This window comes from Hypanus sabinus, chromosome 1 (assembly GCF_030144855.1).
Source record: "Hypanus sabinus isolate sHypSab1 chromosome 1, sHypSab1.hap1, whole genome shotgun sequence".
Classification (NCBI taxonomy): domain Eukaryota; kingdom Metazoa; phylum Chordata; class Chondrichthyes; order Myliobatiformes; family Dasyatidae; genus Hypanus; species Hypanus sabinus.
The window spans coordinates 114340305-114367784 of record NC_082706.1 but is presented as its reverse complement, the minus strand read 5'-3'; the positions used below and the strand labels follow the sequence as shown (position 1 = coordinate 114367784).

Genomic DNA, 27480 nt, shown 5'->3' with positions numbered 1-27480 from the left:
AGTGCCACATCCCCACCTCTTTTGACTTCCTCCCTGTCCTTTCTGAAACATCTAAAGCCTGGCACTTGAAATAGCCATTCTGGCCCCTGAGCCATCCAAGTCTCTCTAATAGCCGCAACATCATAGCACCAAGTGTCGATCCACGCTCTAAGCTCGTCAGCTTTATTCATGATACTCCTCACATTAAAATAGACATATAATGTGAAAAGAAGTGATCCCTGTGGAACACCATTAGTTACCAGCAGCCAAAACAGAATAGCCTTCCCCCCCCCACCTTATTCTGACACTTTGCCTCCTGCCAGTCAGCCAGTTTTCTGACCATATTAGTATTCATGAAACATTATTGAGTTATCTGCTGAAAATGAGAATAGGAGCCACATTTCAACGTGTAGAAACTTCAGCACAGTACCTTCTACAACCATGTACGTTATGTGTTACTGTTAAACATCAGATGTTACATATCTATTGTCCTTATTACCCTTTGGAAAGGCTTTTTTTCTTGAAGTAATGCAGCCCACGTGCTAAAAAAAATCAATAAACTTTTAGCTGTTTGATACTTAGAGATGAATTGAAGAACCAGAGTGGTAGAGTATGGCATCCCAATATCCACTATGATAAATTTGTAAAGAGGCTCAGATGTCAGTCCATAGGGTCATATTATGTTAAATCTGGGATCTCACTATGGTACTAAATTTTCTAATTTAAGTTCATGATTCTACTGTGTCTAAAATAGCACCTGAATAACATCATTCATTTCATTTATGTGTAATTTGTAAAACATTTTGGAAATCCATATCTCTTTTTAAGCTTGGGGTAATTTTAAGGCATACATGTGTCAGGATCGTTTGTTGGAATGCAGAAGGATTATGTCAAATCATGTTTCTGATGACTGTAGTTGTTTGATACTGACAGTATTCTAGTATTTACAACATTCATGCTGTGCAAGTAACTTACATTTGGAAACACTAATTAATGATCACTTTGCCTGAGTACCAAGCAAGATAAAGCCAGGAATGGGGAAAATTTCTATGATATCATACTTGCTTCCAAGTGGAAAATTGTTATGTTTACTGTAACTTTGTAAAGGTTTCCATTTTTAGTTTTCATTCCTTCTCAGCTAATAAACCACTAATAATTGCTACTCTAGCAAATCAGAGACCTGCATTAATAATCCACAGAATTAACATTTAAAACCCCACACAACCTGTGTCAGAAGATTCACATTCTTTCCAGGAACCAAGAAAAGGCAACCTGATTCACTGGTCCTTTGGTTAGTGACAGCTTCAAAATCTTAAGTAACTATTAACAGAACATGATGTCAAAAAAATTCTCCCCCCCCCCCAAAAAAAAATCAGAAATTTAACATCATAGGACACAGAACAGTACAGCCCAGGAATAGGCCATTCAGCCCACAATGTAGTGCTGAACCAGCTAAAAAGAAAATCTAAAACACCCAAACACTATCCTTCCTACCTACATCACACCCATATCCCTCCATCTTCCTCACATCCATATGCTTATCTAAATGTCTCTTAAAAGCCTCCAGTATATTTTCCTAGACAGTGCATTCCAGACATCCATGACTTTCTGAGTAAAAAAAATCTTACCCCTCACATCCCCCTTGAACCTGCCCCCTCTCACCTTCAATGCATGTCCTCTGATATTAGATATTTCAATCCTGGGAAACAGATGGTCTCTGTCCACTCTATCTATGCCTCTTATAATATTGTAAACCTCTATCAGATCTCCCCCATCCTCCAGTGCAAACAACCCAAGTTTGTTCAGCCTGCTTATGATAGCTCATGCCCTCTGAACCAAGCAGCATCCTGGTAAACCTCTTCCGCACCCTCTCCAAAGCCTCAACATCATTCCTATAGTGGGGCAACCAGATCTGTATGTAATATTTCAGATGTGGACTAACCAGAGTTTTATAAAGTTGCAACATAACCTCTTGACTTTTGAACTCAATGCCTTGACTAATAAAAGCAAGCATTTCATAAGCCTTCTTAACCACCTTATCAACCTGGATAGTTGCTTTCAAGGAGCTATGAACCTGGATCCCAAGATCTCTGTGCTCAGAGAAACTGTAAAGGATCTTCTCCTTAACAGTGTAGTGTCTCCTTGCATTTGCCCAACCAAGGTGCAATACTTCACATTTATCTGGGTTAAATGCCATCTGCCATTTCTTTGCCCAAATCTGGAATTGATCCATATCATACTGCCAGTCTTCTATACTATACACAACTCCACCAATCTTGCTATCAGTCTTCAAACTTACTAACCTACCCATCTACATTTTCATCCAGGTCAGTTACATACATCACAGACAGCAGAGGCCCCAGCACAGATCCTTGTGGACGATTGATTACAGATCTCCAGCTCGAATAAATTCCTTCAACCACCACCCTGTGTTCTATGCTCTAGCCAGTTCTGAATCCAAACAGCCAATTTGCTATGGATCCTATGCATCTTAATCTACTGAATTAGCCTCCCATGAGGGACTTAGTCAAATGTGTTACTAAAATCCATATACACAATGTTCACTGCCCTACCTTCATCCATCTCTCTCATCACCTTGTCAAAATACTCTTTCAAGTTGGTAAGGCACAACCTGCCACACACAAAGGCATGCTGGCTCTCCCTAATTAGACCATGTGTTTCCAAATGTCTATATATCCTATCCCTAAGAATTGTCTCCAGCAATTCCCCTATGACGGATGTGAAACTTACTGGTCTATAGTTCCCAGGATTTTTCCTCGTCCCTTTTAAATAAAAGCACAACATTAATCACTCACCAGTACTCCAGAACCACGCCCATGGCTCAAGAGGAATCAAAGGTAGTCATCTCTCATCTCTTGCCTCCCTCAGTAACCTGGGGTAAATCCCAAGAGGCCCTAGGGACCTTAATACTCATTAGGAAGCCCAACACTTCCTCTTTGACCTCTAAATGTCATTATGTATTTATACACTCAGCACTGATCTCCTGGTCCTCCATATCCATTTCCTTGGTAAATACTGAAACAAAATACTCACTAAGTACCTCACTCACACTCTCCGCATCCAAGCCAAATGTTTCCCCCTTTATTATTAAGTGGTCCCAGCCTCTCCCTAGTTACCCCCTCAATCTTGATGAATGTACAGAATGCTTGGGATTCACCTTAAACCTCCTCACCAAGGAGTTTTCATGGCCCCCTCCTGGCATTCCCAATTTCCTCTTTTAGTTCTTTTTGGGCTTCTTTATACTCTCGTGCTTTGACTGATTGTTACTTCCAAAGCTTTACTTACTTTTCCTCTCTCTTCTTGACTAAACTCATCACCTCTCTGGACATTCAAGGTTCCCTTTGCTTTCTATTCCCATCCTTCCTTTTAACAGGGTCATAACTTATCTGTACTCTGTACAATTTATCTTTCAGCACCTTCCATGTGTCTGATGTGGACTTGCCAGAGAAAAGGTGTTCTTAATTAAAGCTTCTTGTCTGCCTAGTGCCCTCATAATTTTCCCTGCTCCAATTTAAAACTCTCCCACAAGGACCATGCCTATCTTTATTTATAACTATCCTGAAAGTTAAGGAATTGTGATTACTGTCCCCTAACGATTCACCAACTGAAAGATCTGTCACCCAGCCAGGCTCATTATCCAACACCAGGTCCAGTATGACCTCTCTTCTCATTGGACTGTCCACACATCGATTGAAGAAACCTCGCGGATACAAATTAAGCCACATTTAAACCCCTTGCACTAAGAAGGTCCCAGTTTCAATAGATAGATATTTAATTGATCCGAAAGGAAATTACAGTGTTTCAGCAGCATTGTAAGTGCAAAGATACACAAATGTTACAAGAGAAGTAAAAAAGAATAAAAAGTAAATTACCTGAAACAGACTAACAGGTGGGGGAACCATCACTTCCCTGGCTAAAGGTTGACTCATTATAGAGCCTAATGGCTGAGGGTAAGAATGACCTCATAGCGCGCTGCATTGGTGCATCACTCAAGTCTGTCATCCATGTGCAATCCCTGGTACTTGTAGGTCCCCACCATCTTCACATCCTCACCATCAATAGTAACAGGGAGCAGTCCTCCACTATCCTCTTGTCCTCGCTTTATACACTCAACTATTGCTGAGTCATCAGAGAATTTCTGCAGATGACACGAATCAGTATTGTATCTAAAGTCAGAGATATACAGGGTAAACAGGAAGGGAGCCAATACAGTCCCCTGTGAGGCCCCAGTGCTGCTTATAGCCATGTCTGACACACAGCTCTGAAGCCGTACAAACTGTTATCTGCCAGTCAGGTAGGCCATTATTCAGGATACAATGGAAGTGACAATCTGCATTAAATGGAGCTTTTCCCATAGCGATGAGGGCTGAATGGTATTGAAGGCACCTGAGAGATCAAAAAATATGATTCTCACAGTACTGCCCTGCTTATCCAAATGGGAGTAGGCTCTGTTCCGTAGGTAGATGATGGCATCACCAACTCCACTGTTCTCCTTGTAGGCGAACTGCAGAGGATCAAGGGTTCATCTGGCCAGGGGTCAGAGGTGTGCCAGGACCAGCCACTCTAGGGTCTTCATGATGTGGAAGGAGGGGGCTGCTGGATGGTAGTTATTCAAGACCCTTTCCAGGCTGAGACTCGGATTGAAAATGAACTGGAGAACCACACAGATGCTCAGCACATTCCCTCAGGACCTTGGGTTCACATCATTTGGTTCCAATGCTTTGCCGCATCTGGGTTTCCCCAGAGCACTTCTCTCCCATAAAGATGAAATATATTAGGGAAGTTGAAGTCCCCCATGACAACAACCCTGTTATTTTTTTTTACACGTTTCCTTATAAATCTGTTCCTCAGTGTCCCAGTGGCTATTAGGGGGGAGGCGTCATCAGTGTGATTGCACTCTTCCTATTCCTGAGTTCCACCCAAACTGACTCAGTGTCTAATTCCTCCATTATGCCTCCCCAGATATTGTTTCTGATTAGTTGGGCAACTCCCCACTCCCCCGGCCTCTTTTACCTCCTCCTCTATCATTTCTGAAACTTCGAAAACCTGGGACATTAATCACTTATTCCTGTCCCTCTCACAACCAAGATTCGGTAATGGCTACAATATCACAGTTCCATGTATTAATCCATGCTTGAAGTTCATTACTCTTCCCCAAAATACTCCTAGCATTAAAATATACAGACTTCAAACTGTCTGATCCAGCAAACCTGTTATTTTGATTTTTCCTTTCAGTATTTTCCCTGACATCTACCTTCTGGTCCAATCCTTCCCATACTGACCTGGGATTCCAATTCACAGCCCCCTGTGAAACCAGTTTAAACTCTCCCAAGTAGCATTAGCAAACCTCCAAGCCAGGATATTGGTTCCCCTCCAGTTCTGGTGCAAATTGTCCCTCTTGAACAGGTCACCCCTTCCCCAGAAAAGGTTCCAATGATCCAAGAACTTGAAACCCTGTCCCCTGCACCACTTCCTCAGCCACTTATTTATCTGTGCTATTTCCCACTCCTACCTGCACTAGCCTGTGGCACAGGCAGTGTTTGAAGATTACTAGCTTAGAGATCCTTCTCTTCAGCCTCTTTCCTAACTGCATAGGACCTCTTCCCCTTTACCACCTATGTCATTGGTGCTAATATGCACCAAGAACTTCAGCTGTTCCCACTCCCCCTTGAGAATACCCTGTAGCCGCTCCAATACATCATGGACTGTAGCATCCAGGAGGCAACACAGAATCCTGGTGTCTTTGTATTTATCATTAAAACTAATAATATCAACTGATGAGAGATACAAATAGGATAGAAAGCCTAGAGTCTATTTCTCAGGATGGAAATATCAAATACTAGAGGGTATAGGTTCAAGATAAGAAGGGGAAAGAATAAAGACTTAAGAGGCAAGCTTTTGCATTGAGAGTGGTAGGTGTCATAGCAAGCTGCCAGAGAATTGAGAGGCAGCAGATACAATAGCAAAGTTTTACGATGCATTTAGACCACGTGCCAGATACATGAACAGGCAAGGAATGGAGGGTGTGGCATTTGCCACAGATGTTGTGGTCTGAAGAGCCTGTTGCTGAGACCAAGAGGAGTAGGTACACTAAACCTTTACTCTTCTCTGAAAGAGCTGCCAACTAGTTCTATTAATTTACTCCTGACAAATAATTCTTCAAGTGTTTCCTTTTCAAGGGTATGTATCATGCTTTGTTGATGAATGGCTCACAACATCTTGCAGCAATGCATTCCGAATTCTCAGAACTTGTGCAGTAAAAATAAGTTTCTCCTTTTGGCAATTACAAGTCCTCTAGTGATTAGCATTGCTCACGCTCAAAGCAGTTTCTCCTACCTAATTTAAATTTTTTTTTATTATTACATCATCAACTTTATACCATGTATAAATTCACTAACTAAACCACTGTTAAACAAACCCTTCTTGGGTTGGGTACAGATACCGATTATAACCGATGATTCGATGACTAACTCTGCCATCTTCTTCACGGATGATGCCTGGGTATGTCTAGCCCAGAGGTATTTATACACCCGTTGTCCATCCCTCCTGATTGGTTAGTCCTCATCCAAGCTCTCCCTCCTTGTTTACAATCAAATTCCAGTTCTTTCTTAGAGCGAGACCTTCGTCTTTGTTAAAATTGTTTACTTGTAGTTTTATTTCAATAGATTCCTTTACCAGGTGGTCCAAAAGCCATTGGTGTGGCACAATAGTTTTGTACCATTGAAGTCAATCCTATGGCTACTGCGAATGAAATGTTCTCCAGGTAACCCAAATGGATACATCTTTGTGCTCCTTGATGTGGGTTTCCACTATGTATCCTATCCGGCCAATACATGTTGCTCCACATTCACAGGGAATTCTGTAAACACCAGATGACTTCTGCCCCAGGTAATCTTTGGATCCTCCCCACCCCATAAACTGTGACTTGAGCTTCCATACAGATTTGTGGAAGACATTAATCCAGTATTCCTGGTGATTCTTCCTGAAACTATGGGAATATAAGGAAGGCAGGTGGTAGCGATGGGTTCCTCTTTCGTTGTTAGGTTCCCGGTTTTTCTGTCAGCCCTTTTAAGCACCCAATTGATTTCCTTCACCTTGTAGCCATTGTGTAGGAATGTTGTTCTTATGCACGCTTGTTTCCTCAGGGAAACTCCCCGGGTCCAAAGAAGTTTTCGCACAGTTAACCAAAGCAAAAGGACCACTCTATGTTGGAAGACGTGATTGTTGCCATTATCGTTTGGGTGGGGTGGAGTGGAATAAGCAATTTCAAATTCCTTGGAGTTAATATCTTGAATGAAGTAGCTGAGCACGTAGAGGCAATCACGGAGAAGGCGCTCTAGCACCTCTCCTTTCTCAGAAGCTTAAGGAAATTTGCTATGTCGCTAAATATTCTGACAAACTCCCACAAGTGCACAGTTTTCATAACTACCATCGGACAGGAAATACAGAAGCCTATCCCACATCACCAGGCTCCAACCTTTCCTTCAACCATTCAGTTCTTGAACCAACTGATACAACCCTATTCATTACAGTGACTGTTTTGATCTCTTTGCACTAAAATGCTTTTTTTTCATTTTAATTGCATTTTTTCTTGTAAAGATTGTACAATTTATACTTGAACTTATGGCTTTATTGTGAATGCTGATTATATAATGCCTTGTGCGTGTGATGCTGCTGCAAGTATATTTTTCGTTGCAAATGTGCATGCATGCACATGTATATGACAATAACCTGTACTGTACTTTGGGGTGGCATTGTAGTGTAGTGTTTAGCACAATGCTTTACAGTACCAGCGAACCAGGTTCAATTCCCACTGCTGCCTGTAACACCGCTGTATGTTCTTCCCCATGACTGCGTGGGTTCCCTCCGGGTGTTCCAGTTTCCTCCCACAGTCCAAAGACCTACCAGTTGGTAGGTTAATTAGTCATCGTAAATTGTCTTGTGATTAGGCTCGGATTAAATCCAGGGTTACTGGTTAGTGCAACTCGAAGGGCCAGAAGGGTCTACTCCACGTAGTAGCTTAATAGATAAATAAAATAAAAATAAATTTGAATTTTAGTGTTGAAATCATCCTGACTGGTTGCATCATGATGTGGAATAGCAATTTTAATGCACAGGAGTTTAGAAGAATAAGGAAGGATCTCACTGAAACCTATCAAATATCGAAAAGCCTAAATAGAGTAGATTTAGAGAAGATATTTCCTATAGTCAGGGAGTCTGGGATCAGAGAGCACAACCTCAGAATAGAAGGATGTCTCTTTAAAACAGAGATGTGGAGAATTTTTTTTTTTAGCCAGTGGGTGGTGAATCAGTGGAATTAATTGCCACAAACATTTGTGGAGGCCAAAGCATTGGATACATTTGCAGTGGAGATTAATAGGTTCTCGATTTGTAAGAGTGTAAAAGGTTATGCAGAGAAGGAAGGAGAAAGGGGTTTAGAGCAAGGGTTTCCAAACTTTTTTATGTCATGGACCAATACTATTAAGCAAAAACCAGGTTGGAGACCCCTGGCTTAGAGTCATGATGGAAAGGTGGAGCAGACTGAATGGGCTGAAAGGTCTAATTCTGCTCCTATATCTTATAAACACAAGAGACTGCAGAGAGTAGTCCATCACAGCTCTCCCCACCTTTAACAGAATCTACAGGCAATACGGCCTCAAGAAGGCAGCATGTATCATCAAGAATCTAGGGTAATATCCATTTCTCATTGTTACCCTCAGCCAGGAGCTATAGAAGCCTCAAGTCTCACACCACCAGGCTCAGGAACAGCTATTTTCCTACAACTCTCAGGTTCTTGAATTGACCTGCACAACCCTATCCTTGCCTCAGCAATGGAACATTATAGATCTCCTTTTGAACTACAATGGACTTTTCTCTGATTGCGTCTTTTTTCCATAAAGTTCTTTCTTTCCTAGCCTTTTTTCCCTCTCTTCACTGTCTTGTACAATATATGTATAAGGCATGTGTTGTCTACAGTAAATGCCCATGATACTGCTGCAAGCAGGTTTTCCATTACACCTGTCTCTCGCCCTATTTGAGCGCATGACAATAAACTCGATCTCATTTGACACCGGATGCTAAAATGGGTCAAGTATCATAACTTTACGTTCTATGAGCAATGACCTGAACTCAGCACAGCTAAAAATAAATGCAATCATACATGTCATATAGGTACAAAAAATAAGTAATTTCAGTTTTAGAAGTTTCAGAAGTTTTAAATACATCTGCGATGAGTTTAAGCACAGTACTTAATGTTGGTGCACCTGAGTCTTTAAACTAATTCCACACTCAGATCCCGGCTGAAAAGACTTGGCCAGCATTGTGTCGATCATGATGTGATCTTGGTCTAAAATAACACGTTGGCAAACGCACAAAATTGTCCTGGATCCGTGATCTAGATTTTCAGGTGAGGTGACACTTGCAGGCGAGCTCAATTCATGGAAAAATGTGGCAAGAAAAAAGCTCTTCCTGTAGATTTGCTGGCACAAATACACTGATTCCACGGCACAGATATTCAAACTTTTTCTCTTTGCAAATTCTCGGGAACCACAAAATATTTAAATCTAAGCCTTTTTAAATTTCCAATTATCTGTGTTTAAAAAAATCTTCTGTTTCCAAACATGGTATATAATTTTATTGCACTTAGAGCCACTAACTCTGAATCTCCCATGTAGAAACATTCTCCCTGTATTTAACAGCTTTGAAAACTAACTGATGCCTTTACTGAAGGGAAAAGTAGCATTATTTCAAAGTTTTCAGCTGTAGTCTCTGAGATCATCCCTGTAAATGATTTCCATACCCTCACATGGGCTTCTACTGTATGTACTTTTACTAATATGGAGATTAAAAGGCAGGTGTAGCCTGTCAAAGATACTACGGAAGTAAATTTCAAAACTTCTCTTTTTGGGCATAGAAGCTGGGAGCTGCTGGGGAACACTCAATGGGTCAGGCAGCATCTGTGTGAAGAAATGGGCAGCTGATGTTTCAGACAGAAACGTTTCATCTGGATTGAACAATGCAGGAGAGAGAGCCAATATAAATAAGTGACAGGAAGGGGTGAAGCAAGAGCTGGCAAATGATAGGTTGATCCACATGATGAGAGGTGACAGTCAGATGGAGGAGAAAAGAATAGAAATAGCAACAGAGGCTGAGAGTTGGTAGCTGGAGACAAGGAAGGTCTGTAGGTGATGGACTGTAATAGACAGGAATGTGGAACATGGAAGCAGTAGGGAAAGTGGAGTGGGAGGATAGGGATAGTAGAAAGAGGGCATCCAGTGGATAGAATGTGTGATTGATGAGCTGATAGAGTGGGTGGAGATAGGGAAAGAAACAGGGTGTGGGGCTCTGGGGAGATCTGGAGGTGAGAGGGAGGAGGCTGAAGACAGACAAGTCTCTGTGGGGATGGGGAGGGGAATTAAGATAACTTAAAATGAGGAATTTCAGATGGCCATTATGGACAGGGTGCAGGTACTTAGTATGCCTACTCTATTTGTTCGTTGACGCAGAGGAGGCCATATCAATGTACCAAGTACACAAACTAGATTGGAGGTGGTGTATGTGAATGTCTGACAAACTTAGAAGGGTTGTTTAGGTGAAGGGTCTTGACCTGAAACACCAAATATCCATTTCTTTCCACTGATGTTGACTGACCTGCTGAGTTTCTCCAGCGGCTTATCTTTGCTTCAGATTCCACCATCTGCAGTCTCTTGCGTCTCTAGCAAAAATGACCATTTCATTTTCCTTTGGTGGAGTTTTGAATGAGTAAGAAGACAGAGCATCCTTATATTATTTCAAATAGTGCCACGATAAATTTTGCAATTAACAGATTGGAGGAATTTTGTTCTGTGTTCAATTAGGAAATTAGGGGCTCCCTGATGACCCTCTTTATGTCACTGTGACGTAGTTCAAACTCAGGAAGCATTGAAAATGAAACATTGCCTTTGGGGATCCTAGATTGTCTTGGATTAGAAGACCATGAGAAATTGCAGAGGCATTTGCATGTAACTCAGTCTGTCAAAAAAACCAACTTCTCCGTGGACCTGTCTACACTTCTTGCAGCCTCAGAAAATAAAGACCCCTCACACCCGAGACATTCTCTCTTCTTGCCTCTTTCATCAGGCAGAAAATACAAAAGTCTTACAAAAAAGCTGGATGAACTCAGCAGGTCGGGCAGCATCTGTTGAAAGGAGCAGTCAAAATACAAAAGTCTGAAAGCACATTCCTCCAGGCTTAAAGACAGCTTCTCTCCTGTTGTTGTAAGACCATTGTACAGACCTCTCATATGCTAAAGATGAATTCCTGATCTCACAACCTGCCTTATCATGGCTCTTGTACCATATTCTCTATCTGCACTACACCTTTTCTGTAACTGTAATATTCCATATTCTGCCATTGTATTTATGTTTTGAAATTATCTGAATGGATGGCTTGAAAAGTTAGTTTTTCCACTGTATTCAGCACATGTGACAATAATAAACCATTGCCAATATCAATGCCCAGTGTGGTTCATGTACAAGGAAACAAATATTGGCCAGGACTGGGGAGAATTTGATGTTCTTTTTCAAAGCAGTGCCCTTGGATCTTTTGTATTCCAAGTAAGCAAACACAATTCATGACAGATTATCATACACTGTTCACTTACCGTGTTGCATTCTCCAAAGCCCTTGAAAAAGCGGAGTAGTCAACCAGAGATTGCTGTAGTGAGTAGAACCAGGATGCTGCATCCTTGACGAGTGAATTAGAAGCTTCTCCTCCCAGTGCATTTTCAAGAGCTTGATAGAAAGCTGTCTTACTTTCTGATTTTCCAGAAGTTTCTTCAAATTTCTGAATAGTGAATCAATAATGAACAATGAATAGCTGTACAATACTTCTATCATGTGAAAATAAATGTGGAGGTTTCGAAGTTCGAAAATAACCTTGTTATTAATCAATTGAGAAATGTCAAGTTAATATGAGCCAGACAGAAAAAAATAGCAAGAAATAAGATCCATTCATGGACAATTTTCAGATGAAAATTTTTATGGAGATCAGATTATTAACAGAAGAAGGTGAATGACTGGAAATAAGCAGCCAGAGGAAGTGGAGGCAGACAAAATTACAATATTAAAAGGCATTTGGATGGGTACTTTGATAGAAAGGGAACATGGGCTAAATGTAGGCAAATGGGATTAGTGTACGTAGGCAGCAAGATTGATATAAACGAACTGGGCCAAAAGGACTTGCTTCTATGAAAACTGGACATAAAATATTTTGCTGTCAAGCAATTAGGAAATCCAACAAGTTATTTGCCTTTATTGTAAGTTCATTTGAGTACAAAAGCGAAGATATTTCACTGAACTTATGCAAGGCTCTCGTGTGACCACATCTGGTACAGATCAAGTCTTCCCTTTCAAGATTTACTTGCAATAGAAGGGGTGAAATAAATCCAGGGAAAATATCCTCCCTGTTTCATCCCTTTGGAATACTCAGATAATTTTGAGAAAAATCCTGAAAAATAAATACTTGTGGATGATAGATGAGAAAAGAGTCAGAGACAGTTCATACATTTATCTAAGGATGATTCTTTGGATGGGTTATGAATCAGTGATTCAGCAAAAGAGTAAGGAGCAGCAGTAAATAAGTTATTTTCCCTCAGTGCCTTTGAGGAATAGGAGGAGGATATCTTGGTCACCAAGGAACTGACAAACAAGCACGGAGAAAAAGATACCATGGCTAAAATTTTCTCAGCAACTCTCAAGACCAGCCTATGTATACCTGTGGCACATTGCAACAGAAGTCCCAAAATAGTCATCTCAGTTGCAGGCAGCTTTTCATCAAGGAAATCAAATTAAATAACTAAAGAACCAAAGATAACTATCATCTACCTGTGAAAGGCACAACATGTCATTAAAATGTTATGCTTTCAATAAAACTTTTGAACATCCTAATGTAATCATACTTCACACTGAATTTACAGTAGATATTGCAACTAACACACCAAATTAAAAATAACTGAAGTGCTTTTTCTCCAGTTTTTCTCCTGTTTCTCCCTTTGCATCTTCTGACCTTATCTTGCCAATGGTTTACACATTTTCTTCCCTCAATATTCTACCTTACCAACCACAACCTCTTTCAAATCTGTCAAGATAAAGTCTGAATACTTTAAAGAGTTTAATTTTTTCACTAATGGCAATACTTATACCAAGGAAACCAAAGTTCCTTCCAAAACTTCTCTACAACTCTTTCTTGACGGGTTCTGAGATAGTCCTGATGTCTCAGGGGTCTCTGGATTCATTTAGTATAAAACTTAAGCACTGTCAGAATCTGGTTTATTATCGCTGACGTATGTTGTGAAATTGTTTTGTGACAGCAGTACAGTGCAATGTATACTATAGGTTACACAAAAAAAAATATATATATAATTAAATAAATAAATAGCGTCAAGGAGAGCTAAATAGTGTTCATGGGTTCCTGGACTGTTTGGAAATCAAATGATGGAGGAGAATAAGCTGTTCCTGAAATGTTGATTGTGTCTTCAGGCTCCTGTATTTCTTTCCAGATGGTAGTAATGAGAAGAACACATGTCGTGGATTTTGAGGGTTCTTAATGAACTCTTATTGAGCCACCATCTTTTGTGGCATCAAAACAATAGTCATAAAAACACACTAATCATCTGTGGTGTGTTCTTGTATATTTTGATCCTTAGGGGTTGCTGTTAAGCTTCCCTTGTACTGAACGCAATGTGAAAGGGCTTTCTGGATAGATGGCTTACAAGCAAAATAACCAGCTGCACATTTGTTCCTCATCTCTACATCTCTTGTTTGTGTTATTCATGGCCACTTGGCTTCCCAGTACCACAAAATAACAACTAGAGATGAGGTGACAAGTTCTTACAAGATATCTATTGTGTTGTTTCCTTGGGCCCGTAAAGTCCGTGTGCAACAGTGGTGGGGTACCACAGTGTAATGTGAGTGAGATAAAGGAAAACAGCCCACAGGAAGCAGGGTGAGTGAAGAATCTGAGGGGAGAAAGCAGAAACAGGATAGCTAAGTAAAGCCAATTTAGAGGGTTACATTTCATAAAAGGAATCAAGAGGAAGGCTAGTCGATTTCACAGTTTGTGGTGGTGCTGAAGCAATTGTCTGAAAAGAGTAAGGTATTGGAACCAGTGTGTGTAAGTAAATGGGCAAATCCACTAGTACCTGTCCTAAAAGGGGATGCGTCTTTAAGGCTTTGTGGAGACTCAAAGGCGATCATTAACAGGGTTTTTATGGCTGCTTTTGGGCAGTCGTTGAATGGCATGTTATGTGAGACTCATATGCAACCTCCGTAGTGTGGCGATTAGAGATGTTTACTTACAGAATACAGACTAATATAACAGAAGGCAATGGAGATTAGTAAATCTATGGAGATGGCAGCTAAAGTAGTACAGCAATTAAGCACATCTTCCCAAGCTAATGAAGTTTCTCCTGACTTTAACAATAAGATATTTATTGGCAATCAATGTTACTGTTCTGGCAAAACTGGGAATTCAGCAAAAGAAAGCCTGTATAAGGACTTAGATTGCTGAATTTGTTACATAAACCTTAAGTCCATAAGACTATAAGATATAGAGTAGAATTAGGCCATTTGGTCCTTTAAGTCTGCTCTGCCCTTTCATCATGGCTGAACTAATTTTCCTCTCTGCCTCAATCTCTTGCTTTCTCCCCTTATCCTTTCATGCCCTGACCAATCAAGAATCTATTAACCTCTGCCTTCAGTATTCACAAAGACTTGGCCTCCACAGCTGCCTGTGGCAAAGAATTTCACAGATTCACCACTCTCTGGCTAAAGATATTCTTTCTCATCTTTGTTTTAAAAGGATGCTCCTCTATTCTGAGGCTTTGTCTTCTGGTCTTACACTCTCCCACCATAGGAAACATCCTCTCCGCATCCACTCTATCAAGGCCTTTCTCTTTTTGATAGGTTTCAATGATATCACCCCTCATTCTTCCGAATTCTAGTCAATACAAGCCCAGAGCCATCAAACACTTTTCATATGACAAGCCGTTCAATCCCGGAATCATTTTTGTGAACCTCCTTTGTACGGTCTCCAGTTTCAGCACATCGTTTCTAAGATAAGGTGCCCAAAACTGTTCACAATATTCCAAGTGAGGCCTCATCAGTGCTTTATAAAGTCTCATCGTTACATCCCTGCTTTTAAATTCTAGTCTTCTTGAAATCCCTGACTCAAACCTGCATAGTAACCTTTATGAAATCCTGCACAAGGACTCCCAAGTCCCTCTGTGCCTCAGCTTTTTGTATTTTCTCTCCATTTAGAAAATAGTCAACACTTTCATTTCTTCCACCAAAGTGCATGACCATGTATCGAAAGAATAGGCAGAAAGGCAGAGGGGGCAGCTTTGTTCAGCTGGTAAACAATGAAATCAAATCATTAAAAGAGGTGACATAGGGTTGGAAGTTATTGAATCATTGTGGATAGAACTAAGGAACTACAAGGGTAAAAGGACCCGGATGGAAGTTGTTTACAGACCCCCAAATAGTAGTTAAAATGTTGCCTACAAATTACAACGGGAGATAGAAAATGCATGCCAAAGGGGCAATGTTACAATAGTCATGCGGGACTTCAACATGCAGGTAAATTGGGAAACTCAGGTTGGTGCTAGATTCCAGAAGGGAGATGGGTTTTTTTTTAGAGCAACTCATGGTTGAGCCCACTAGAAGATCAGCTATTCTGGATTTGGTGGTGTGCAATGAGCTGGGATTGATTAGAGAGGTTAAGGTAAAGAAACCCTTAGGGGAGTGATCATATATGATTGAATTAGAAACATAGATACATAGAAACATAGAAAACCTACTGCACAATACAGACCCTTCAGTCCACAATACCGTGCACTTACTTTAGAAATTACCTAGGGTTACCCATAGTCCTCTATTTTTCCAAGTCCCATGTACCTAACCATGAATCTCTTAAAAGACCCTATTGTATCTGCCTCCACCACAGTCACCAGCAGCCCATTCCATACACTCACCACTTGTTGTGCAAAAAAACTTACCCCCTGACATCCCCTCTGTACCTACTTCCAAGCACCTTAAAACTGTGTCCTCTCGTATTAGCCATTTCAGCCCTGGGAAAAAGCCTCTGACTATCCACACGATCAATGCCTCTCATCATCTTATACACTTAATTCATCCTGAAATTTGAGGAGGAGAATTTAAAGTCAGATGTATTAGTAGTACAGTGGAGTAAATGGAATTACAGAGCCATGTAAGAGGAATTGGACAGAAATGATTGGAAAAGAACACTGGCAAGGATGGTGGCAGAGCTGCAATGGCTGGAATTTCTGAAAGCAATTTGGATGGCTCAGGATATATACATCCCAATGAAGAATAAGTATTCTAAAGGCATGATGACACAACCATGGCTAACAAAGGAAGTCAATGCCAACATAAAAGCCAAAGAGAGGGCATATAATAGAGCAAAGATTAGTGAGAAGTTAGAGATTTGGGAGCATTTAAAAACCAACAGAAAGCAACAAAAAAAAAGACATTAAGAAGGCAAAGATGGAATACAGTACAAAAGGAAGCGAACCAATAATACTAAGAAGGACCCCAAAAGTTTCTTCAGGTACATAAAATGTAAAAGAAAGCAAGAGTGGATATTGGACTGTGGAAAACAATTCTGGGGAACAATGTTTTAATGGGGAACAATAAACCACCAAACTGAATAAGTATTTTACATTTTATTGTGGAAGTTACTAGCAGTATGGTGGAACTTCCGGCTGTCAGGGACATGAAGTTACCATAACTAGAGAGAAGTTTCTTGCGGAACTAAAAGGTTTGAAGGTAGTTAAGTCACCTGGACCAGATGGTGTAGACCGCAGAGTTTTGAAAGAGGTAACTGAAGAGATTGTGGAAGCATTAGTAATGATCTTTCAAGAATCACTAGATTCTGGAATGGTTCCAGAAGAGTGGAAAATTGCAAATGGCACTCCACTCTTCAAGAAGGGAGAGAAGCCAAAGAAAGGAAACTACAGTATAGGCCAGTTAGTTTAACCTCAGTGGTTGGGAAGTTGTTGGAGTCAACTATTAAGGTTGAGATCTCAGAGTATTTGGAGGCACATGATAAAATAGGCCATGGTCAGCATGGTTTCCTCAAGGGAAAATTTTGCCTGACATATCTATTGGAATTCTTTAAAGAAATAACAAGCAGGATAGATAAAGGAAAATTGGTTGATATTGTGTATTTGGATTTTCAGAAGGCCTTTGAGAAGGTGCAACACGTGAGGCTGCTTAACAAGCTATGAGCCCATGGTCTTGGGAGGTAAAGTGTGGGAATAAGGGGAGCCTTTTCTGACTGGCTGTCAATTTCTAGTGGTGTTCCACAGGGGTCTGTGTTGTGATCGATTTTTATGTTGTAGGTCAAGGATTTGGGTGATGGAATCGATGGCTTTGTGGCAAAGTTTGCAGACATTATGAAGATTGGTGGAGGGGCAGGTAGTTTTGCAGAAGTAGAGATGCTACAGAAGGACTTTGACAGATTGGGAGAATGGGCAAGAAAATTGCAGATGGAATATTGTGTCGGGAAGTGCATGGTCATGCCCTTTGGTAGAAGAAATGAAAGGTTAACTATTTTCTAAATGGTGAGAAAATACAAAAAAACTGAGGCACAAAGCGACTTGGGAGTCCTTGCACAGGATTTCTTGAAGGTTAATTTGCAGGTTGAGTCAGTGGTGAGGAAGGCAAATGCACTGTCAGCATTAATTTCAAGAGGACTAGAATATAAGAGCAAGGACATAATGTTGAAATATTATAAAGCACTGGTGAGTCCTCACTTGAGTACTGACAGCAGGTTTGGGCCCCTTCTCTTAGAAAGGATGTGCTGAAACTGGAAAGTATTCAATGGAGGCTCACAAAGATGATTATAGGATTGATTGGCTTGTCATATGAAGAGTGTCTGATTGTTCTGGGCCTGTATTCACTAGAATTCAGAAGAATGAGGGGTGATCTCATTGAAACCTATCGAATGGTGAAAGGCCTTGATAGAGTGGATGTGGAGAGAATATTTCCTATGGTAGGAGAGTGCAAGATCAGAGGACACAGCTTCAGAATAGAGGGGTGTCCTTCTAAGACGGAGATGAGGAGGAATTTCTTCAGTCAGAGGGTGGTGAATCTGTGGAATTCTTTGCCACAGACAGCTGTGGAGGCTTAGTCTTTGTGTATGTTTAAGGCAGAGATTGATAGATTCCTGATTGGTCAGGAGATGAAGAGATAACGGGGAGAAGGCAGAAGATTGGGGCTGAGAGGAAAATTGGATCTGTCATGATGAAACGGCAGAGCAGACTCAATGGGTCAAATGACCCAAATCTGCTCCTGTATCTTATGGTCATACATTTTCTGACACTGTATTCCACCTTCCATTTCTTTGCTCATTCTCCTACCTGTCTAAGTCCTCCACAGCATCTCTACTTCCTCAAAACTACCTGTCCCTCCTTCATGTCTTCTGCAAACTTTGCAACAAAGACAATTCCATCAACTAAATTATTGATATGTAATGTAAAAAGAATTGTTCCCAATACAGACCCTTGTGGAACACTACTAGACACTAGCAGCCAAACAGAAAAGTCTCCCTTTATTCCCACTCTCTGCCTCCTGCCAATCAGCTACTGCTCTATCCATGCTAGAATATTTCCTGTAGTACAATGGGCTCATAGCTTGTTAAGCAACCTCATGTCTGGCACCTTATCAAATCCAAGTACACAACATTAACCGATTCTCCATTGTCTATCCTGCTTGTTGTTCATTCTTGAAGAGCAGAATGATATTTGCAATTTTGCAAAAAGGGACTCTAAAAACCAAAACTGCTGTACTAAAGAAAAATGACTTCTGGAAAAGCAAAAGAATAATTGTGAACACGGTGGAGCAAACTGAGAACAGACTGAGTGACTCTCAGACTGTGGTTGAAGAAGTTTTGCGTGTCTTATCTATTTTGGGACACAATAATGGCTATTGGGGTGACCGGCGGTTGGATGGGGCCACAGTGAGGATGCAGTGGACATGGGTGCTTCAGTATCGCTGGTGTTGGATTTAGTTTACAAGGAGAAATTGCAGTATGTCACCTCAGAATGGGCAAGGTTGATTTTAAAGCCTTACACTGGTGAGGTTGTTTCAGTAAGAGGAGTAGTACATCTTACACGCGAGATTAACAAACAGAGAAAGAGACTTCCGCTGAAAACTGTTAAAGATTGTTATCCTGCGCTTCTGGGCTGCTTGTGGTTGGAGCAGCTGAAACACAACTGGCACTAACAGGCAGATGTATTCAATGGAGGACTGGGCAGTATGAAAGGAATTACTCTTAAGCCCGACACAACACCCAAGTGCCTGAAAGCAAGGCTTATTCCATATATCATCAAACCAAATCTACAGGTTGAATTAGAAAAACTGGTCCAGAGTAAGGTATTGAAACCAGTGAGTGTAAGTAAATGAGCAACTCCAGTAGATCTTGTCCTACAAAGGGATGGGTTTTTAAGGTTTTGTGGAGATAGTTTTTATGGCTGAACAATAACTTTTTCCCCTCATTGATGACCTTTTAAGAATATGAAGCAAGGCCTAGAGCCACTATACCCAGATTGGATGGGAAGCACTCAGAGTTGTCTTAGGAGTTAACAAATTCCACTAATTCCTCTTTGGTCAATGATTTACACCACTGACGGGTCATCGCCCCTTGACATCAATTTTTGATCCTTATGCGGGCACTCCTTCACTGGTGAATGCAATGTTGGGCTGTGTTATTATCTGCACATCAGTACGATATAAAGTAGAGTAAGTCTGAGCATCATGTGAATGCTCCTGGACAATCCAGATTCTGTTACAGCTCCAGACCCATCTCTGGAAGAATCCTTTTGCTTCAAGAAAGTACCTACAGCTCCAATAACTACGGTGTAAATCCTCGCTGACCCTGTTCTATCTGAAGTGGTGGACATGGTAATTAACTCATGAACGGCAAGGAAAGCCAACCACAGAACTGAAACCTTACCAGGCTTGATGCAAGGAGATCATAGTTCAAGCAGAATGCTTGCTATGGGGCTACCATGTTGCCATTCCTCCACCATTAGAAAGCAAATGCTTGACGAACTACATGCTGGACCCTGTGGCATAATTATGTGTGAAAGAAATCACGCACAGCTACAGGTGACGGCCAGGACTATATGTAACCATTGAAGAGAAAGCCAAAGCATGCCATATTGTCAGCAAGTGAAAAAATTTCCTCAACTTGCTCCTTTGCATCCATGGGAATGGTCTTGAAGAACCATGGCAGAGGATTCACATTGATCTTACTGGACCTGCGGAAGATCACATTTCTTGGTTGTAGTGGATGTACACAGCAAATGTGATGAGCACTACATCTAACAATATGCAATGAGGAGCAACGTTCCAGCTTTAGCCACTTTGGACATCCTCATCAGCTTGTAAGTGACAATGATCCACAGGTCCTGTCTGAAGAGTACAAAGCATTTATGGAAGCAAACGGTATTCAGCACATCAAATCAGCCACTAAAGGTCTTGCTGAATGATTCGTACAAACAATGAAACAAAGCCTCAAGACATCAGTGGGACGTGAATTCCTCAACAGCATCTTAGCACTTTCTTGCTGACACACCACAACACACGTCACACTAACACCAAAATAGATCCAGCCGCAGAACTGATGAAAAGACAGCTCAGCATCCAGTTTGACCCAATTAGACCTCCAAACACAAAACAGATTGTGCTCAATGAACAGGAAACCAAAGCAGAGAGATGTGCCAAAGTGAGGTATAAACATTTCACAGCAGGAGAGAGAGTACTTGCCTAGAACTACATCTCTGAAACAAAGTGGATACCTGGAATGCTGGTGGCACAAGCTGGTCCTGTGTCATACAGTGTGGAAACTAGTAACCATGACATCTGCATGTTGATCAGCTGTTGCCTACTTCTGAGGCTACTGAAAACCAACTCAAACTGACCAATCCAGATCTAGCTGTAGAAATGGGACAGGGTTCTGAAACATCAACTGCAGAATGTCCCTTAAGATCAAACATCACAGCAGGTGCTCCTCTATCACCTGTGCTTTCTGAGGTGCCCCCTAATGACAATGCAGTATCCAAGCCAAGATCTATATATATACCATGAAGCGATAAAATGACTTTGGCGTCATCCCCATGACGTCTGTACCCTCACAGGAACAGGCGGCCCCCAGACAGATTAAATCTCTGGTTTAGTGACTAACCCTCAATACATGGGGAAGAATAATCCCAGAGTTATGTCTGGCAATAGAGACAGTCTACCTTCTTTCACTAGTGTAGGAAAAAATGGTTTTTTTGTTATTGGTTGAATTGATTATTACTCCATTGAATTTTATTAGTTCAACAGCTGGTCTGTGTGTGGGAAGGGGGAGAAACCTTTAAAATAAGGGGGGAGGGATATTTTATGTATTCATGTATATTTTGACCCTTACGCATTGCTGTCAAGCTTCCCTGTGTGTTACGTATTGAACCTAAAGTGAGAGTGCACTCCGGGTAGATGGCTTACAAGCAAAATAAACAGCTGCACATGTGTGTTATTCACAGCCACCCGGCTTCCCAGTACGACAAACACAACACTATCGTTATGTTACTAAATTAATGAGTACTAAATTAATTATATGAACTTGAGAAACATCAACTTTGAATAAAAATAACAATTAGATAATTGATATATTTTAATGCTATATCAGTTTTTTTTGTTACCGAGAATGTTTGCTTGACTGTTCTGTTTTTATTGGAGATGGAGTCATTTCAGTTTTTAATAATCTGAACTACCGGTAGATTTAGATCCTTGAACCTCTTGCCATGGTTTAGCTGTGAATCATGAAGCTACTTTTTGAAGAGGGCTGTTAAGAGAAGGGGTGGGAGGCAATCCGTTGCAGGCATTCTCTCTATGTTTTCTGCATTGGTATGAGGCTGCAGCTCAAATGGAACAGATTTAGTGCTACAATGCAACCACGTGATGGGGAGTGTCTTTTCTGGTGGAGAAACACTGAGAAATCACCCGAGTGAGAGATCTGATGACCACATAGAGACTAAGTATGATGTAGAGTAAGAGCCTAGTTGAAGAAATGCAGGTTGAAGAAACAAATTAGAGCAAGAGGTGTACTAGAGAACATGATAGTCTGATTCAGAGTCAGTAAAAGATAGTTCATCTTCAATGGCCAGAATCAACAGTATGACCTGAAGAGTGACTTGGTAATTTCAAAACAATGAGACTATTTGCAAAGCTCGAAGGTAGGCAGTTTGGAGGAAGAGTGTAACATTGCCCATTGCCATTTGTAATTGTATGGCAACATACGTAGCCAGTGGTTCATAAAATTTAATAATTTATTTGTGGATCTGTATATGGCAATCAATTAATCCCTCATTCAGTCTGTCTGAACAAAACGTACTTCCCATCAAAGGGATCTGATATATCTTGTTTAAAGTTAAACACTAATAAGGCATTATTGAATACCAGGTTATTTTACTTATTATTAAATACAATATTATAGATATTGGAAGTAAATAATTTGTCACTTGGTCTAACAAAATGTTTGTGCAAATCAGTTGAACATAGATCTATTGAACCTATAACTCCATGGAAAGCCACACTGAAAATGGGCACAGGCTGTGAAATCAGCACCATTATGCTTGAGTGTCACCTCTTCAATTGTATAGAAAGATTATAGTGATAAAGCCTATTCTGTGCTATGTACACTGTGTGCACACTAAATTCAGCAGTATAACTTTTAGCAACTTTTTAGAGAGCTTGAAATTGAAAAGCATTTTCTGTTTCATTAAGCCAATCACCCACATTATTCCCAAATAAATCTGTTCCATAAACTAGCAATGGCACAACAGAGGCTTTGTGTTTTGTCAATTATTGGCTGTGCTTGACCTATCTGACTCCAACAACAATAGTTTGCAGCTATATATAGTTAATAAACTTTCCTGAAGCGCATGTATGTTTTTTTAAAATTCTAAAACAATACCACAGAAATAACTATCCACGAACCTCAGTCAAAGGGGAAAATATTAATGATTATCCTAAAGGTGTAAGGAAAATGGAACCAAAGGGTGAATCCCAGAGCTTGGGGACAAATCAGCTGAAAGCATTGTTGGCAAAGAGTAGCAAATTAAATGAAGAGTTTGCAAAATGCCAAAGAAACTTGGCAATTTCAAAGGTTTAAGTGGCTGAAGGATGATACAGAGATCAGGAGGAATGAGGATATAGAAGAGGGGTTCCAACCAAGAGTCCACAGAACCCTCAGTTGATGGTAAGGGTTCCTGGCATAAAAGTTGGGAGCCCCTTGGATAGAAGGATTGAGAACAAGAATAAGCATTCTCAAACTGAGTTTTGTATGTTATGTCCGCAGCCCCCTCCTTTGTGAGAATCGCAAGAGCACTAGTTGAGGTGGGGGTCAGTAGACCCAGGAAATGGGAGAGAGAGAGACGTGCCGGATGCCTCGTTCCACTGGTGATGCAAATTAACGTGACATTGACCATTGTCTCCTGGAGACCACGTTTGTGAATTGGGGACTATGCTACGTGCAAGCCCTCGGGCAAAGTGGGCTGGTTGAGAGAGAGATTGCATCATCCCAACCTGATTGACATCTGAGACCCCGTGAGGAAGTATAAAAGAGGGTCTGGGGGAACAACCCCTTTAGACGCACCAGAAGAAACGCTAAAGATCCCATAGTAGCGGGAAGCCATTTGAAGGAAGCCACGTGCGTTGGATTCCGTGGCTGGAATCGGTGGCTGGAACCACGGAAGACCGCTTTTAGCTAACAATGGGGAAGCCCGCTCCCCTGGTTCAACGGATTTGCTTCATAAGAGACCCGGGCAAGTTTCTTTTCTCACCAATCTCTCCCTCTCTCTCCAACAAGTGAAAACCCAGCGGTCCCCCAAAAGGCTGAAGCCTGCAGGAACTGAGTGACTTTTATATTTCCCATCGGACACTATATTATCCCCTAGACAAACGATCAAGCTGTTTCTTATTGATGGTTATTATTAGACCCGCGCTTTTAGATTGAGTAGTGTCGATGTATATTATCTGAATGTTTGTATTAATCTTATTTTTGTGCCCCTTCATAAATAAAGACTTTTAAAAATAGTACCATCAGACTTCAACGGACCTCTCTATCTTTGCTAGTAAGTGATCTAGTTGCGGGATTTTGTAACAGTTGGGGTTCTCGTCTCAGGATTTGACACCAAATTGGAGGGCCAGTGAATCGGGCTTGTAGGTCCAAAACTTGGATCTGGTTACACGAGTAGCCAGACGGGAAACCAGCAAAGATGGACGCGGGTGAATTTATAGAAAACCCGACTCTGGAGGCACTGGAGGTGGCCTCCAAATCGGACTTGATAAAATTGGCGAAGGAGTTAAACCTCGCAGGGGAGAGGTTGTCAATGAAAAAGCGGGAGGTGCGAAGGGCAATAACTCAGTATTATATTGGGAAGAATGTGTTTACAGCTGAGGTATTGGAAAATATCCCTGAAAGGGTACCAGCTAGTGGGGCGGCTCAGAGTTGGAAAAATTAAGGTGGGAACATGAAATTAAGTTAAAACAGCTGGAAATAGAGAAGGAGAGGGCAGAGAAAGAAAGAGAGCATGAACTTCAGCTAAAAGAGCTGGAAGCAGCTGAGGAGGAGAAGGAAAGGGCCGAGAAGGAGATGGAGGCAGAGAGACAGAGGAAACATGACTTGGAGATGGAGAAGTTAAGGCAAGAGCAACGAAGTCAGGGGTCGGACCGAGAGGAGCGGTTTGATGTCAGTCGGGCGATGAGGTTAGTACCCCCGTTCGAGGAGACGGATGTTGATAGTTATTTCTTGCTCTTTGAAAAGGTGGCAGTGAATCAGAAGTTGCCCCGAGAGCAGTGGGTGGCGTTGTTCCAAAGTGTGTTAAGAGGGAAGGCCCAGCGGGCATATGCGGCGTTGTCCACGGAGGGAGAAGGGGAAGAGAAATATGACCAAGTAAAGGCGGCCATTCTCCGGTGTTACGAGCTAGTAGCTGAAGCATGTAGACAAAAGTTCAGAAATTTACGAAAAGGGTGGAATCAGACGTATACCGAGTTTGCCTATGAGAAGGGTGTGCTCTTGGACCGTTGGTGCACCGCGGAAAAAGTGGATGAGGATTATGGGCGTCTCAGGGAGTTACTTTTGATTGCGGAATTTAAAGGTTGTGTTTCGGAGGACATCCGGATGTATTTGAATGAGAAGCCGAATAAGTCCATTTCAGAATTTGCTAGGTTCGCGGATGAATATGCCCTAACCCACAAGACAAAGTTTTCTTCGAATAAAAGTTCCCTGAGAGACCGTGGGAATGATCGAGAAAGTCCGACGAGTGAGGCAGAGGTCCCACCAGGAGCTAGCGGTAAGTTTGAGGGGGAAAGGCAAGACGGCCAGAGGTTTCCGGGCTTGACCTGTTTTAATTGTGGAAAGGGAGGGCATATTGCATCTCAATGCTTTGCTCCGAGGAAAGAGATAGGAAAAGGGAAAGCCGCAGTCCCTATCGGGTGTGCCGTGGTAATCAGTAAATCGACCAGAGAGCCCCGGGTAGACAGAGTACAAGAAGGGTCTGAGACTTGTCTGACACACAGAAACATGTCTTTGAGGAAGGGGGAATCACCAATTCCCGTACGAATCTGGGGAGACACGGGGGCTGAGCTGTCGTTGATCAGCAGTAAGGTACTAGAATTTGGTCGAAAAACAGGCATGGTAGCGGTAAAGGGGATCAGCAAAAGAATAGAAATGGTGGCCTTACATGAGGTCATTATGGATTGTGAGCTGGTGTCTGGACCCGTTGAAATCGGGGTGCTATCAGAATTCCCGAGAACAGATGCGGACGTCCTTCTCGGTAACGATTTAGCAGGTGGTAAGGTTTGGGCAGCCATGATGCCGACCGGCGAGTGCGGTGGCCCCGCCCCTAGAGTCCCAGATCTATCCCGCATGCGCGGTCACTCGCAGCCTGTCGAGAAAGGCAGCTGAGACAGAGAGCAGTTTAAATCTGGCCAGTTTTGATTTGGCCGAGATGCTTCTACCGACCCTGTACCACGAGGGTTTAGAGGGTGGTAAAACGAAGAGTAGTAAAGTGAAAGAGGGTAAGGGAGCGGAGGTAGATCTGCCTTTAGTGAGGAGAAAGGTCCTAGAGGCAGAAAATAAAGATGAGGAACTGATAGAGCGATTAAGAGGTCCAGAGTTGGACATGGATGATCTGTCTGGTTTGGCAGAACTGTTTGAGGAAGTTGAAACTTCTAAAGGTGTTCCCGATAATGAAATTAGGGCAGCCCTAGATGAAAAGGGTGCCCTTACCTCGAAGAAATCTGCTGGGTTGGCAGATGAGGTTGTTTCAGCCCGCAGGTTTGAGTTTACTCTGGAAGGGAGTTGCCCAGAGAGTACCTGGGAGAAACGGGGGAACTTAGAATTTAAAAAGGGTACGGGTATTGAAAGCCTGGAAGAGGCCAATGTCCCATTTGAGTGTGTCCAAGATGGGGATGCATGTGGTACTGAACCTAGTAACGGAGCTCAGAAGAAGTCTGAGGTATTTGATTCAGTGGAACGGGGCGGCCGTCCTTGTGGGTCAGATAGACTTGGTTCAGTGGAAAAATGGTTAACCTTGGTAACCGTGGGAAGTGTGAGATGCCAGGTGTTTGTGCTCGAAGGTGTGTTCAAAGTTAATGCAGAATTTGAGAATGGGGAGATGAGGATTATTATTGAAGGAAACGGAAAGTCTGTAGTTCTCAAGTCGAATGAAGAAATTTTAAACCTGGCAGATCGCTTACAGAGTGAGCCGGGAGATAGCGGGGCCCCTCACTCTATTGTTATGCCAGGATGGGGTGTGAAGAGGCCGAGTTCGAAATGCTACTTGAACGAAAAGTTCAAGTTCGAATTAAAAACCAATAGCCTGAAGGGTCCTGACGAAAGGGCTAGCCACCTGGGTAAAATTAAAGAATTGGGTGGAAATGGTCTAAGTTTGGGACACAGTTTTGTTAAGATAACCCCTATGAACGAGGCGGGCGGGAGTTTATCACGCTAAGTGACTCAAGTTCCCTACAGGGGGACTCACCGGAAAAGAGGCGACGGTTAATGGCGATGCCATTTTAAACAGCAAAGCAGGTTGTACGGGATTGCTCCAAAGCCTGTGAATAATAAAGACAGCCCCCTTGGAAACCTGCCTGTTAAGTGAAACGACCGAAACGATTAGTATTTGCATAAACTTTTGTAGATGCACATAAGCAAAGATCACAACTCCTTAGTTTTGTTGCTGAAAAAAAGATAGGTGGTTATTAAGTTGAAGTCTGATGCTACGAGACTTTAGTAAGGTACAAGGAGTTACAATATTAAAGGAAATGCCACTGTAATTGTTAACCGTTTGGATGTCGAATTAAATGGATACCTGTATTGCTCTGTAGTGAAAAGAAAAGCTTGTGTATTGTGTTAGATTCAAAAATCCTG

At 41.7% G+C, this 27480-nt stretch overlaps 1 protein-coding gene across 1 annotated transcript in view; it reads right to left on the bottom strand.

Annotated features, from left to right (window-relative positions):
* The window catches only part of tg (thyroglobulin), a 350909-nt gene that overhangs the window by 49861 nt on the left and 273568 nt on the right, over nt 1-27480 (bottom strand). The window contains exon 46 of the mRNA XM_059987817.1: nt 11642-11823. Coding sequence (XP_059843800.1) covers nt 11642-11823 — 182 coding nt within the window. The remainder of the gene's footprint in view (nt 1-11641; nt 11824-27480) is intronic.